The sequence below is a fragment of the Poeciliopsis prolifica genome, unplaced genomic scaffold (genome assembly GCF_027474105.1).
Source record: "Poeciliopsis prolifica strain line A6 unplaced genomic scaffold, Auburn_PproV2 SCAFFOLD006, whole genome shotgun sequence".
NCBI lineage: Eukaryota > Metazoa > Chordata > Actinopteri > Cyprinodontiformes > Poeciliidae > Poeciliopsis > Poeciliopsis prolifica.
The window spans coordinates 17,161,238-17,175,980 of record NW_026562381.1 but is presented as its reverse complement, the minus strand read 5'-3'; the positions used below and the strand labels follow the sequence as shown (position 1 = coordinate 17,175,980).

Below are 14,743 nucleotides of genomic sequence, written 5' to 3'. Positions count from 1 at the left end.
GAGTAAGCCGTCATTTGGCACGGCGCCCAAAGCACGCATAAATTCACATCTAGCAGGTGCCACTTCAGAATGAGAAATCCATCACTGCGATCCACCCCTCCATTGAGCAGAACATCTTCATCAATTTGAAATGATACCTTTGGGTCCGGTGAGGGAGGCCTCTGGAGCTTTCCCACCGTCGCCGCAGTGGTTCTCATCGAAGGGCAGACAGTGCTCTCCGGTTCCTGCCACCACCTCGGCGTTGGACTGCAGCTCCTTGGTTCCCCCCAGGATCCTGGGTCGGTAGATGCGCCGGGAGTTTGTGTCCGACACGTACAGCTGGCCGCTTACCGGGTCAGTTGCCAGGTAATACCGGTGGGCTGGGTTGTTGCTGCGTTCAAGGAGATAACTCAGGGTGAATTAAAGCTGCAGACAGCATTTATCTTTAAAAGCTCCTTCTTTACACTAGAGATGGAAACCTAATGCTTCAAATCCATCTGTAAGAACCCATTCATTAATCTCTGTAATAGATTAGAAACTACATTTAACCAGACTTCCTTAATAGAAGCTGACCAGCAGGTTACTGCAGCCTTTCCCTCTGATGTTCTGAACCATGACAGAGCTCTGCTGGGGATAATGCCTTTATTTTCATTAACCGTGTACCACAATAAGATTTTCCTTTAGGGTTTATTAATGTAGTTTTCAACTTCGTTCTGTTTTAATTAAATTCTCTTCATACACAAAGTGTGCACTGATAAAATTAAGCCTGTACCATCTGGGACTCACTCTCAGGATTCTCTAGTTAGAAAACTGCCCTCAGTAAATATTTAAAAAAAACAAAAAAAACAGGTTTAGTACAAATGTCCTATTCATTCTGGAGATAAACACACGAAAATGAAGCAGCACAAACCAGCATAAACACACAAACATGTACAGAGCAGGTCACATCCACTGGAGAATCTGCTGATTTGTTCTTTCTTAGGTTGATTCCTTGCATGTCTGGACAATTACTTCCTGCGGTTTTGGATGCTGTGCAGCTGGAAGGATTTCTGCTTTCAGACAGTTGCTACGGTGTGTAACCGTCGCAACATGTTATTCTTTTGACTACATTTGATTAACATCTCTAAAGCTCAAACAGAAACCTGAACTACAACCCCACATCCAAGAGGAGTTTAAAAAGCTGACAGGCAGGACCAAAGTGCACAGACTCATAATGTCATGATGCGACACAGAGGCTCATTTCTGTTAGCCACCAGCTGCTAAACTGAAAGAGGAGCCGCTTTTATTTTAGCCAAAATCAAGAGTTTGCTAACTGCCACTATGTTCTCCACCCAAAACAAAGGATGTCTACATCCTGCCTACAATTAGGTAAGTTGGAGGGTCTGTTATGCTGTGGGCCAAGGACTGCGTTTGCAAATTGACCAGTGGCTAGCAAAGCTTCACGAAAAACAGCAATTACTTTGTTTTAATGGTTTACTGTGCTGCGCTCCATTAAATAAATTTAAATTGAATTGAACCTGTTGTATAAATAGTCATATGTTTGAAAATGAGTTGTTGATTGGTTGTTCAGCAGAATAATAATCTAGAACATGAGGCCAAATCAACAGATGGATAAGCAGACACAAAACCATGCTTCTTAACTGGCCATCCCACACCCCAGACCTAAATCCATTAGAAAAACCTGAGGGTGAGCTCAGAGTTGGAGGATAAGAGAAAATCCAAGACTCTAAACCATCTAGAGTAATTGTGCAAAGAGGATTGGTTAAAGCACCCTAACTCTCCGCACTCCAACTTTGCTAAATGTCATAAGAGAAGATGGGATCTGTTGGTTGAAAAGATCCCAGTAAACATGTTATTTATTTTCTTCTTTTTTGGTTTGCGATGATGCTCCTGCAAAAAGAGATGAAGTTGAATTTACTGTTGCTCATGTTTACACATCTTATTTGAAAGCTTGACTTTATCAAGATCCACAGAGATTCTTAAGTCTTAGAGGCAAATAAAGCCTGGAAAGGGACAGGGTGCCACTTTGAGTAGCAGCTTAAACGCCTGAATTAAAACATCCTGCAGACAAAGAAACTATCATGTTCAAGCAGGTGAAAGTGCTTTATAAAATTCACAATTCCTCAGTTTATTAAATAATTTGAGCACAAAATAACTTTTACTGTTAAGACTTGACAGGTAGAATACCTATAGCAATAAAACAACCAACTCTGGTAAATATTACACTCTGTGTCAATCTCAACAGTAACGTCATCTTTAATCACAAGTCATCTGAAGGCTAAATTATAGATCTGCTCCTTCTGGCAGGTGTTTATGTGAGGTAGGAGAGCAAATCCAGTCTGAACAGGAAATATATCTGCAGTTCAGTGAAGCCAAAGGACCTTTAGCTAGGAAAAAAATGCAGCATTGTGACTGTGTGGCCTCTTATTTTATGCTGAAATACATAAGCCAACTGTAATTCTATTACAGCTGATAATATAAAAAGGCCATTTCATTTATCACAAAACCTTGACTGAGATTTTCTCCTTGGCTGCAGACAATGATAATAAAGAAGCTCTAAATAACAGCAAATACAAAAGAAGAGTATTAAAGCAAATGGAATAAATCACTGCATGTTAAAACTAACTTATGGAAAGTGATTACAGCCAGTCACTGTGGGTAGTTGTCATTAAGCATGTTATTGTACAAATCCTGTGCTCTAAATCACGAATTAACAGTAACTTCTTTGTAGTTACACAGATGCTGCTTAAAACCCAGAGATTATTATCAACTTGAAATTAGAAGCAACATTGTCATGTGAACCAATAATGAACTTAATTTGTGAATTTTTAATGCTGCGATGAAGCTCTATAAATAATTCCAACAGCCAGGGAAAAACAAACAAACAAAAAAAAAAAGCGGTTGAACCTTTGAGGATGAAAAGAAAAACTGGAAAACAGAAGGTTGCAACATAGAACTGGGACTAAATTTAACTGGATACCACCACCACAGGGTTCCAGTTTGAAAAGCAGAAATGACAACTTATGTGCCAGATCATTTCATCTGTTATGAGACTCCTGTGGGGAAAAGCCTCTGGAAATTACAGAAGTGACTGGCTTATGTTGACAAAGCGCAACAATTAATGGCATCTCTTTCTGCTTAATTTGCCTTATTTACAGTTAAATAACCTTCTGCAGTGTAAATATAGGCACATGATGGAGCACACGATTGATATTTTTCATCTGCATAATAATCTAGCATGCAAACTAATTGTGTGTATGACATTGGATTTTAACAAACTAGATGTATTCAAAAACAACTGACCTCAGGCTTAACTAGCACTCAAGGAAAATTAAAGAGCTCAAAGCAAAGGCCATAAAAATGAAATCAGCTTGCTTCACTGTGCCGTTGTAAATGTTGCTTCTCCGGTTGTACTGAGGCCTAATGGTACCTCAGTCGATGCCGGTTCGGCCCCGGATCTGGATAATGTGGCGGCGAAATAAATGTGGCAGTGAAACATCTTTGTAAAATGTTGTAGATGTGGTCATAAAACTTGACGGCCATCATAAGTCCAAGTAAATGTTCAAAATAGGTGGGCACTATTTGAGATCTTATAAAAAATTCAGTAAGTCAAACATTAGTAACCCCTTATTTTACAGTCAACCTGCAGGGGGTTGGACATAATAAATGAGACATCTAGCTCCTGTGTTTTACGGTTCAATCAAACATTTATGCAACAAATATTACCTTTGTGCACTTTTCTGATGGTAAAACACATGGAAGTTTAAAGAGAAATTTTACAACGTCTTGATATCACTAATAGGCTTTTTTGTTCGTTTTGAAGAACAATTTTTTTCTTCCTGAAGTTTCCTGCATTTTTCTCAGCACATCTCAACAATGTGACCAAACCTGTCACAGGTGCTAACACAGGTGTCAGTCACCTCCTGGTCAGGCAATCACAGAGTCCTGGAAGCTGGCATTGGCCTGCAGGGATTCAGAAACCTCTGACTGATCTAGAATTCAGCAGCTCTCAAAGCATCAAGCTGCTGCATGTCACTCTGTCTCCAAGCTCCACACACTATTGGTTTATTTGTGCTGCACATCAACAACAGTGCACTGAACTCTCTCACTATATCTTTAGACTCTCTTCCCAAAGAGACAAACTTTCTTCTAATATTTTAAAATGATCTTGTGCTTCAAATTATTTTAATCTTCAGTTTCCACCAATTAGAATTTCAGATTAGGCTCCAGAACGCCTTGGCAGATTTAAATTTGCCACGAAAAAAAAGCAAAGAATAAAGACATTAGGGGCAGTAAAAAAGCCTTCAGGCAGCACATTTCAGTATTTCTTTCACCCAGCTTTGGGTTTTGCACCTTTTTAAGCCTATCTTGGTGTCTAATTAACACATGGCAGAGTTGAATTCATTAGGCCCGACAACCTTTTCATTCAGCTGAGTGTTTGAAATGATCAGAAAATCTGAGTTCACTGCATGAATCAGGCAAATTAGATTTGAAATTCACACAAAGGTCCCTCATCCATTTCCCACAATCTGGTCATCTCACCAGAGGCGTTGCCGTGACAGCCAGCTTAATAAAGTTACAGCAGTTTTACTGTCTGGAGCACCTCTTGCTCTTGTCATGTTAATCACTGGGAGAAGCTAATTGCTACCAAGAAGCATCTTCACTTGATGCAGTGATGTTGCCATGTTCATGAATACCGAGCAGTGGTGCAAGGCCCTCCGGATGAGAACATCTGCCAAACACCATCACTAGAAATGTAATTACAAGCTTTGCAATGATACTGAACTTTAGTTCAGAGCTCTGATGTTGGACATGTAGGCGTCTCTTTGCATTTCTGCATAATTTTCCAAATCGGTTAAGGCTCCTTATGCATGTTTCCCTCTTTTACATAAAGCAGATGTACTAATTCTGAAAATCTGTGTGCTTTCCCTCGTGTTTAGATGTAATCAAACCATCACTGATTTGCTATAATTACAAAAGTCAATTGCCGGTGCTTAAATGAGTGTAAAAAGCAAATAAAATGTATTTGTGTGGTGCCTTTTAGATAGACAAAGCTATCTAAAAGGCTTTGCAATTAAAGGACAAAAATGTAAAGGAAATTGCATTGAAAAACATAAATCTATTCAAAAATGTTAAAATGTACATTTTAAAAAATTGCTTTTATTTTTTATAATAAAAAACATCATCATTTCATTTTGAAAGTGAAATGATGAGGTAATTGTTGACTTTTGTATGGAAGCTGCAGAAGAGAGAAATGTTTTTAGTCCTGATTCAAAGGAGAATCAGGACGCGTCTAAGATTTTTAGAGAGTCTGTTAATACTGTAAAGTGCCTTACGAGATCATCTAAATGTATCCTTTTCAGAGAAGTAGCCTGGGAAATAATCTAAATTTGCAATGATTCAAACTGAAAATAAAAGTATGAATAACTTTGTTTGCATTCTATTTAGACAGGAAATGTTTTATTCCAGCCTCAGTCAATCACAGAGCCTATGTTTCTTTGCATTTTTTGTTGCATTTTGTCTAACTGACTCTACTTGATCGCTGATCTCCAGTATTGCATTTTAGAGGCCAAAACAATACAAGATAATACAAAAGCGTCACAAATTTAATATAATGGGGGCATTTACATTTGGAAATAAAGTGGGATAAGAACAGAGCCTTGAGGAACCCCACATGAAATCCCAGATTCATAACTGGGAAATGTCAAAAAGTATCAGTGTATAAAATAAAATCTAAATCAATGTAGCACAGTTCCAGTCGATTCTTCTCACTGTGATCCAGCAACAAAAGGATTACAAATAACTCAAGTATTTTCAGAGACAGTGACATGCAGAAAGGACAGAATAAAACATGCACTATAATAATTTACCTACCTGTGTCTAAAGTCTTTATTTCTATGACAGGAAGCGGCAGAAAAAGAGGACAGAGAATAACATTATAGTTAGAAATGTTCTGTTAGTATTTATATGGCTCTCTTTTGCCATTTCTTTGATTTATGGATGACTGACTCTCCAGTAGATTTTTCAGAATTTACAAGATTTGTGAGATTTCAGCAAAACTCATGTAAAACGGGCAAACAAGAGCTTGGTGAAGAAATGAAGAAAGTCAAAGTCATCGCCTTGAAGAATCAACACAGCCAGCAGAGAAGGTCACATGCAATGACAGTCTGTTTGGCAGACGGCGCAGAGGTGGAGTTATTACCCACAGAGAGGGAAACATGTCCTCCTGTGTTCATGAAGCACCATCCGGTATTACCACTGCTATTCTCAATTTGACCGCTCATATTGAAATATTGATTCAGCCATTTGCTACACTGACCACTGAATCCAGAATATAAACACAGGCTTAAAGCGAAAACTGGCTGATGGAGGTTCAGGATGTTTCCGTTTGTACAAGGCGGCATGATTGAAACCAAGTGCATGTTTGCTCTAAAACGATCGATTTCTGACACACCATTCTCTGTAAAACTGTTGGCCTTTTTCTACAGTGTGACGCAAAGAGATTTCACAGTTTTATTTTGTTTAATTTAACAAAGCTAACATGAGTTATTAGCCTCTTGGAGATGTAGACCATTATTCGTCTGGTAAAGTGTTGCTGAGCGTGCATGTTGGTTTATAGCGGCGCCCTGCTTTTCATCCAACCGCTACATCATTTCCAACATCCGTTATGTAGAGGCGGATGCCTGTGCAGGTGCATTAGCAGGTTTCCAGGGTGGATTAGCATGTTCGCCTTCCAATTCAAATTTGCTCTAAACAGTCACCCTTTTAATCCTGATATTAACTCTCATAATCAGTGAACAGACAGCCAACAGTGCAGTGACCTCCATCATTTTAAGAAGATTTTCATGTTATTTTTGTCATGTATGCGTCTCGCCGAGGGTGAAGGCCCAATGTACATTTAATCAACATCTGCCACTTTAAAATAAGCCAACTGGCCGAATCAGAGTCATTGCAGAGAGAAGCCAACTTGGCATGAGGACGTAAATCATCCCAATTACACGCTGAAGACAGGATGTCTTTCCTAATTATGGAGATGGATGGGGAAAAGATTTCAAATTTCTATGAGGAGTGGAAAGATGTGTGAATTAAAGTCTGCCCACCGTGCCATTTTAGTTTTCCCTCACCATGCTGAACTCCACACAGCAATGACGAGACAGATCCTTCATTACATCATAATTTAAGGGTCAGTGAAAGTGCATTGTGTAATTTTTCCCCTTTTTCATTGTCTATCATGTTCACAAAACCTTCATAAATATACAACAATAAACAAACCTAACCAATCTGCGGCAGATTGGTTGGGTTTGTTTATTTCATTACATTTCTTCTTTGTCTGATTTAAAAGTTGTCTTAGTGATTAGAAAAATTTATGGGTGACAGAAATAAAAGTAAAGAAGAATTAAGGGGCAAATACTGGGGCAAAGCAGTGCATCTTAATTTGAAATGAATCAATATATCAGTTAAAAAATGTACACCGCATCCATAAAAATACTTACCTGCAGCTAAATATTTACACATTTAGCTAAGTACTGTATTGTTTTATGTAGCTTTTAGATACAGTTAAATATTATTATATGCAGTCAATGTTCGCTTTTCTAGTTAATTATGAAAATAGCTATCTACACAAAATCAATGTTTAGCTATTGCTATAAGCAGTTTTTGAGTCTAGCTACATTTGTACATGTGTGTATAAATCATAAGTAGCTAATTACTCAGCTACACATAAATATTGTTCATTGAGTTAAATACCACATAAATATTAGACATTAGGTAAATATTTTAGCTGAATTATTATGCTAAATAAATATATTTAGGTATACACAATATTAAGCTGTAGCTAATATTGTTAGCTTTTTATAACTGATAATTATCTTTGATTAAATTGTCTATATGGATGCATGTATCACCTTTGTTTCTGTAACTTTACAAATGCTGTACCATTTTTCTCCTACCTGAGCTCCATGATGCTTGTCACGTTCCCAGATGGGTAGATGCGGCGGATGAAGTTGAAATCACCGACGTAAAGGCTTCCATCGATGCCCCAGGCCAGAGCAACCGGCGCCAGCAGCTTGTTGCCCTGAGCTTGCCCGTTACAGCTGGGACATGAGATGCTCCTGCGCCGTCCGTTCCCCATCACCGTAGAAATCACTGGGGGCTGGAGAGAGATGAACTGGTTCTCGCCGCTGCCCTTATAAAGGATTCCTGGGAAACAGCACAGCAGTTATTCACAGGTGTGAAAGCATGGCTGCTGTTTGTTATTGGCATGACATTACTGACTCATTATTCAGTTATCAAACCACAGGATATGATGATGAGAAAAGACGGACTAAATGCACTGGATGGCAGGACATTTGTTTATTACGAGAAAAGGCTAAACATGCATGCATGACCATACAAATCCAATAACCCACTGACAGCTGAAGACAATGATTTTTATGCGTTTTTGGTTTTAGTGATACACCAGGACAGAGGCAAATAAGACATCTGTCTGTCCATCTGTCCATTTGTCCAGTCTTGTTAGGAATTAGACCTGGTGCCAGGAAGCTCATTTGGATGGACAGATATACACATTAAACTTCTTTTAAAAAGCACATTAAAATATAAAGTCTGTTTTTCCATCTACACATGCAAACACAAATCTCTATTTGGTCTGAATTTTTATGAATAATATTTTTTAGTGATATTAAATTGAGCTTTTGTGTGGATGAACAGCCAAAACCATAAGAATGCATTTGTTTTTCTAGATATCCAAATTTATAAATGAAATATGAAATACACCTTCAGCTTGTATTATTATTTTACCCCTAAATAGTATCAAGGAAATTAATGCAGTGTTTGCGTCCTTGGTGTTCCTCAGAGACAAATTATTCAAATGGAAAGAAAAAAATACAGCAGTTTTATCTGTTGTAAAAACGTACTTAATACTTTTTAAACCTTAAGGTTTGATGTCACCTTTTCATTGGGATTGTTATCATAGTTACCAGCTGGATGTCTGTGGAAAGTCTAGGAAAATATGACATTTACATCAAAGTGAGCTTCAAATGGGTGGGTCTTAATTCTCCCTCAGTATTTAGCCTGACTCCCACTGGAGAAGTTTTCTTCCATTGCAGGTGAGACACTGGCTGCTCACAACTAATCCACATAACTAACCTCTTGCACAGACAATAATGTGATTTAAATAGCTCAGGGACTGGAGGCTGCACAGGCAGCATGCTGACCATCAGCATGGCCGAGCCACGGCCCCGCCCCAGCGGATTCCTGAAAACCCTCCATGAAGCTGAATCATATTTTATATGAAATGATGTTCTTCTGACTTGACAGGGAGAGCGCTTCCCCAAGTCACAGAGAGGCAGTAAACATAAACATGGAGATGTGGACGCCGTCTTAATGATGGCCCATATGTTACGCAGAGGACTCACTAAATGTGGTGAGTCATAACAGATTAATATTTTAACAAGGAGCTGACTTCAGAGCGGGGTATGGTGGGGGTATGGTGGGGCATTCTTCAAAGTGGGAAAAAAACACATCAAAGGGAAGAAGTGCATGCTTGGAGCACTTAATTATTCACATCCAGCAACTTGTGTGATTTCACTCTGCCTCTGTCCTAATTAGTGGATCTATGACACCACTGAACGGCCACATAATGCTGTACTCCCACTGAGCCACACCGCGAGCCACTGCAACCCTCAATATATGTGAAATTAAGTGTGCAGCTTGTCCCTCCTCTGATTAGTTCCTCTCATTGATTTAGCTGATTGAAGGGCAAATTCAAATGAAGACGCAGACCAGTGAGACTCCTGACGATCTGACCAATTCGTCTTCTGTACCTGACAGCATTATACATGAGCCTCTAACCAAGACAAATAGGTCCTGGACGAGGCTCTCCGCGCAGCGCCTGGAATCGTGTGACCTTGGGACTTTAATTGAACTGTGATCCATTTGTCGGCACATTGAAAAGAACACACACAGCGCGATGAAAACACTCTGTGAGCTGAAAGGTTGAGGCTGAGCCCGGGAAAAAATGAACACATCAGAAGTGACAAATAAGCTGTATAATTTGATCTGAATTTTAATGTCTGTTTGCGTAATGACTTCTTAACATTCACATGAAGACAGCAATGTTGCTAATATGCAGGATGCAGCTGGGTGTGTAGGACATGGATGAGTGTCAACGTTGCAGCCGTCTCACAGTTTGGCAGACGTTCAGCTTAAAAGAATTAAAAAAAGAAGGATGCTGAAGTCATCCTGGCAAGTCACTCCCATTCTTTCCATTTACACTTCCATCACAGTTTACTGTACACACAAGTCTTCCCATAGGCTATTAGACAGTGTAATGGAATAGATTAAATACTGCTATCAATCACCAGCAACCCCCCCACCATTACACCCACACATACTATTGACACTGTACTCTTTTACTTTGATTTTTCTCTCACACACAATGTCTTCTGCCAGCTTAGTGTGAGAGAGCAGATTAAGGTTCAGCTTTCCTCCCTCAAGGACACTTGGCCATGACACATTACTGCTGATGATTGTTGTGAGGATCAAGCTTGCGATGTCTCAGCTGGAGAGCTCCACTGATGGGAATTTGGCTTGTGACTATCCGGAGCTCCAGGCTGTAGGAGGTGGTGTTAGTGGGGGCGACGGGACTCCTACAGTGTCTTCACTAAAAAGGGGTTTTGGATTCCACAAACATGCATCCAGAACTATTTTGCACTTCTAAGTCTGGACGAGAACTCAGAGAACTGTGATATGATTTCCCAAAAGCGAGATTCAGTAAAACAATTTATTCACAAAGTCCTGCACAGGCTGCAGAAAAGTCTCCAGACAGATTCTGCAGGGGAGAAGTCAAAGAACAAGCATGGCAGCTGAATGGATCAGCCACTCGGGACGCGTCAGCTCATCGATTAGAAATATGAACGGGTGGAGGTGGCTTCAATTTCTGGGAGAAGTTACTAGCTCAGAGACGATGGATGGCTTCTCTCCTCGTGGTGAATGTAGAGAACCAGAGAGTCTGACTGTATGGAAACCTCAAAGATAACACAGACTTACAATACGATGCTCTTCATTTCTAAAAAACAGGATGTCACTGGTTACAATTAAAACAGAGAGCAACAGCTGATCTAATTATTTAGCAGGGAAGATGAAAGGATGACGTCGTTTTAGTTTCCACTCATCAGTCACTATAATTTGCAATTGGTAATATTTGCAAACAGTCAAATTTGTCTTTCACTTAAGGTAAAGAAAGGCCTGGCTGTCTTCTTTCAGCCAGCTGACCGGCAGTGGGGCTTCCTCTGGCATCTCGTTAAACGAGCTATAAATTGCAGGAACAGTCTAACGGATCATTTCAGCCATTATTTTTAGGTTGCTTGTTATTGGTAGTGGCCGTATGTCTAACTCAGGCGCAGCTAAACCTGCAGCTACTCACACACTCAAACAATGACAGGAAGACAGTCAAACAGTCCAAATATAACTGTCTATAAAACTGATGGTTAAAGAGACACTGAGGAGGCCTGAAGGCCATGAAAATAGAAAACCAGAAGAGGAGTCATTACATGAATTATTAAGCAAGGGCCAAGATGTCATCTGCACAAACTCTGCCTGCTGCCTCCATTTAGAAATCATCATTCCTGAGTGCGCTGCCCAACACAAATCCATTCCTACCTGGGAGACATTACACCAGGTAATAATTTGTTTGATAAAAGGCTAATTTGAATCATGTGGGGGGAAATAAAACGTATTTCATGTTGACATCACAGCTTCTGAGATGATTAATGGCGCCAGCGTAAGGCCGAGCCTCCATATGTGATAAAAAACTGAAGCGCTCTGAGCAATGTCACCTTGGTGACACGCAGCGAGCACAGAGAGTGGTAGGGGACGAAAGGGAGCGTGTCTTAATTGCACCCTGTCCTTCTTTGTTCCTCTTTGCTGTCTTTCTTCAACGTGCCACCCAGAGCCCCGCTGATCCTGTGTGGAGCTAACGGCAGGCGGCAGACCTCTGATTCCTTAAAATGCAGCATGTGTGTGAGCCATACAGTGCTTACTCTCACAAATACAGCCTTTCTGAACCCTGGCTGTGTCCAATAAGTATCAGCTATGTTACCCAAGATAGAGACAAGCTGTAGATTGAGGGGAAGGCATATCCACTTGTAACGAAGAAACGAGGGCAGGAGGACACGACTACAGTGCAGACACCAGCAATTTGCCTTATCTGGTTTGACAGGCTGTGTAGTCGAGTTGGGGGGAGAGGAGCTTCTGCTCTGGCCTTACGCCACAAACGATGAGAGGAAAAACTCCTCAGAAGTTCCAAGTGGAGCAAATATGAAGCAGGAATCACAACAAAGCAAGATAGCAAATGTTTGGAGATAAACTGCAGTGCAGCGGCAGGACCACCGCTTGCTCACATGTCTGGTAAGGACATTAGTCAAGCCGAGGAGCATTAAAGAATCAATACCTGAGCAGCAACGAAGGCAAACAGTGATATTTGGATTCATCTTCTTGTCGACTGAGAATATCGAGCTGAATTTTCCTCCAAAACCCTGAAAATTCTGAACAGCCTGATTCCTGACTGAAACCTTCAATGTAGAATGAAAAACTGCAAGAAAACAAATTTGGGTGGATTAAAAATAAAAAAAACAAACAAAACAAATGAAACACTAAAACCTTTACACACACACCCCACACCCACACACACACACACACAACACACACACACACACACACACACCACACACACACACTAACGGGACATTTATTTTTGGACTGGGAGTAGAGCACGCACGCAAACTCAAACCGCAACGTTTTTGCTGCAAGGCAACAGTGGCACCAACTATGCCAACATGTTGCCCCGGAGCGTAAATTAAAACCTTTAATTATTCATATTCTGGGATATTTAAAGTTAACTTACAAAAAACATTTATTACGGACAGGAAATGAGACAAGTTTTGACTGAAATATAAAAGAGCAATGCAAAAGATGTATTATTAAAAAAAAAAAAAAAAAAAAAAATATATATATATATATATATATATATATATATATATATATATATTTTTTTTTACTAAAATATCAAGAAATATTAATACTGTATTAGAAATGTCTTTATTTGTAAGACAGCAGTGAAAACCTTCTTGCTGCTGAAAGCATTTTAAAGGTCCTCACTCATATTTCAAGAACATACCTTTCTGAGTTTGGAGACCTTCATTGCTATTGTCTTAATCTTTAACTCGTTTCACAGATTCTCAGTTCGTCCAGTTTATTCTAGCGGAATAGAAAATTAATACTACTTTCACTCAAACACTTGTGGAAACAATAAAAGATTAATTTAAATCTAAATCTACCAGAAAGTTTTGTAGAAGTGACTTCATAAACTATTTATGCTTTCTGTTGTGTGCGGTTTTAATTTCCATTTTATATTTATTGTTTTTGGTCATTTTGTTTATTTATTTTGGATATTTGAAATATCTGCAGCTCCAGTGTTAAGTGGTTTTTACAAAATTAAAGTTTATTGATCTTTGAGACGATGAACTGGCATTGTTAAGCCATTATCAGATTACTTGCAAATGGTCTCAAACAATTACTTGATGATTTATCACATTAATATCTGGGACAATTTATCATCAAGTAAAATCATGGAGTGCTTAATTAGATATATTTCTCTCAAGATCTTATTGATCTAGATCTATTTTATAATGAATAATTGTTAGTTTTTCTGCAGAAAAAGTAGCATAGATATATTTTGCCTTTATTTACCCAGGAGAGTCAAAGAGAACCAATTCTACTTGATTTCAGATTTGTATCTGTAAAAAACATAATTAATCATTTTACCTTTATCCACCTGCTTTGCAATTTATGTTGGCGAATCAATTAAAATCTCAATACATTCTGCAGAGCACTTCTCAAACTGTCACAAACACAGCTGAGGTTTTTTCACACTGCTGTCTAGCAGTGAAGATAGGATGGTGAACTTTTCATAAACTGTCTTGCCAAAGTTCTGGATAAAAAAACATCCAGTCCTACCAAGCGTGCTGTGTTGGGTTGAGCTGACAGGACTGCAGACTGAAACTATTCTGCACCGATATTAAGCCCCTGTCAAACAGAGGTAGTAATTTAGACAGAAAGCCACAAGACTGCTGAACTATTTTTGTTCATTTTAAATTTAGACAGACTTTGCAGTGATTTTTTTTTATAACGGAACAAGTGAAAAATGTGAGGATATGGAGCCTTGGGGAGACTGCAACATTTAGTGCACAGGAAACGCTCCGTGCCATCTGGTCTGTGCTTTATTTCTGTAATCGCTGCTCCCATGCACAACAACAAGCCCTCAGCATGACAGTTCTTAAAGCAGGGCGACGTTTGGTTTTCTGACATCTTTCGACGCAGTACGGCTCAATCTAATAAAGGATGCAGAAAAGTATTTGCATATCACATGCTGGAGCTATCTGTTGATCATGAATGCAACTCACAACAACTCCAACTGAGACGCTGCCGCCGTGAAGGCTTTGGAGGTGGTGCGCTCTGCTTTGAGACGGCTCGGATGAAACGAGAATGCACCGCCAGAACACGAGCTACAAGCATATTCTTGTTTTCTTTCACTTTCTTCACAAACTTGGGGTTCTGAATGGCTTGACAGATCGGGTTTGGAGATGAGCTTGGAATTCTGTTCTTTTGTTGCTTGACAAGATGCAGGACAAAGTAGAAGAAACAGTCTCACTTTTCTACAATCCTCTCTGATAAAAACTAATTTTTCTTTATTCTTTGCAACGTT

At 39.4% G+C, this 14,743-nt stretch overlaps 1 protein-coding gene across 1 annotated transcript in view; it reads right to left on the bottom strand.

The window, feature by feature from the left end:
• The window catches only part of LOC129360392 (teneurin-3-like), a 179,510-nt gene that overhangs the window by 24,031 nt on the left and 140,736 nt on the right, over nucleotides 1-14,743 (bottom strand). Inside the window, 3 exon segments of the mRNA XM_055030568.1 lie at nucleotides 138-370; nucleotides 5,854-5,874; nucleotides 7,929-8,178. Coding sequence (XP_054886543.1) covers nucleotides 138-370; nucleotides 5,854-5,874; nucleotides 7,929-8,178 — 504 coding nt within the window.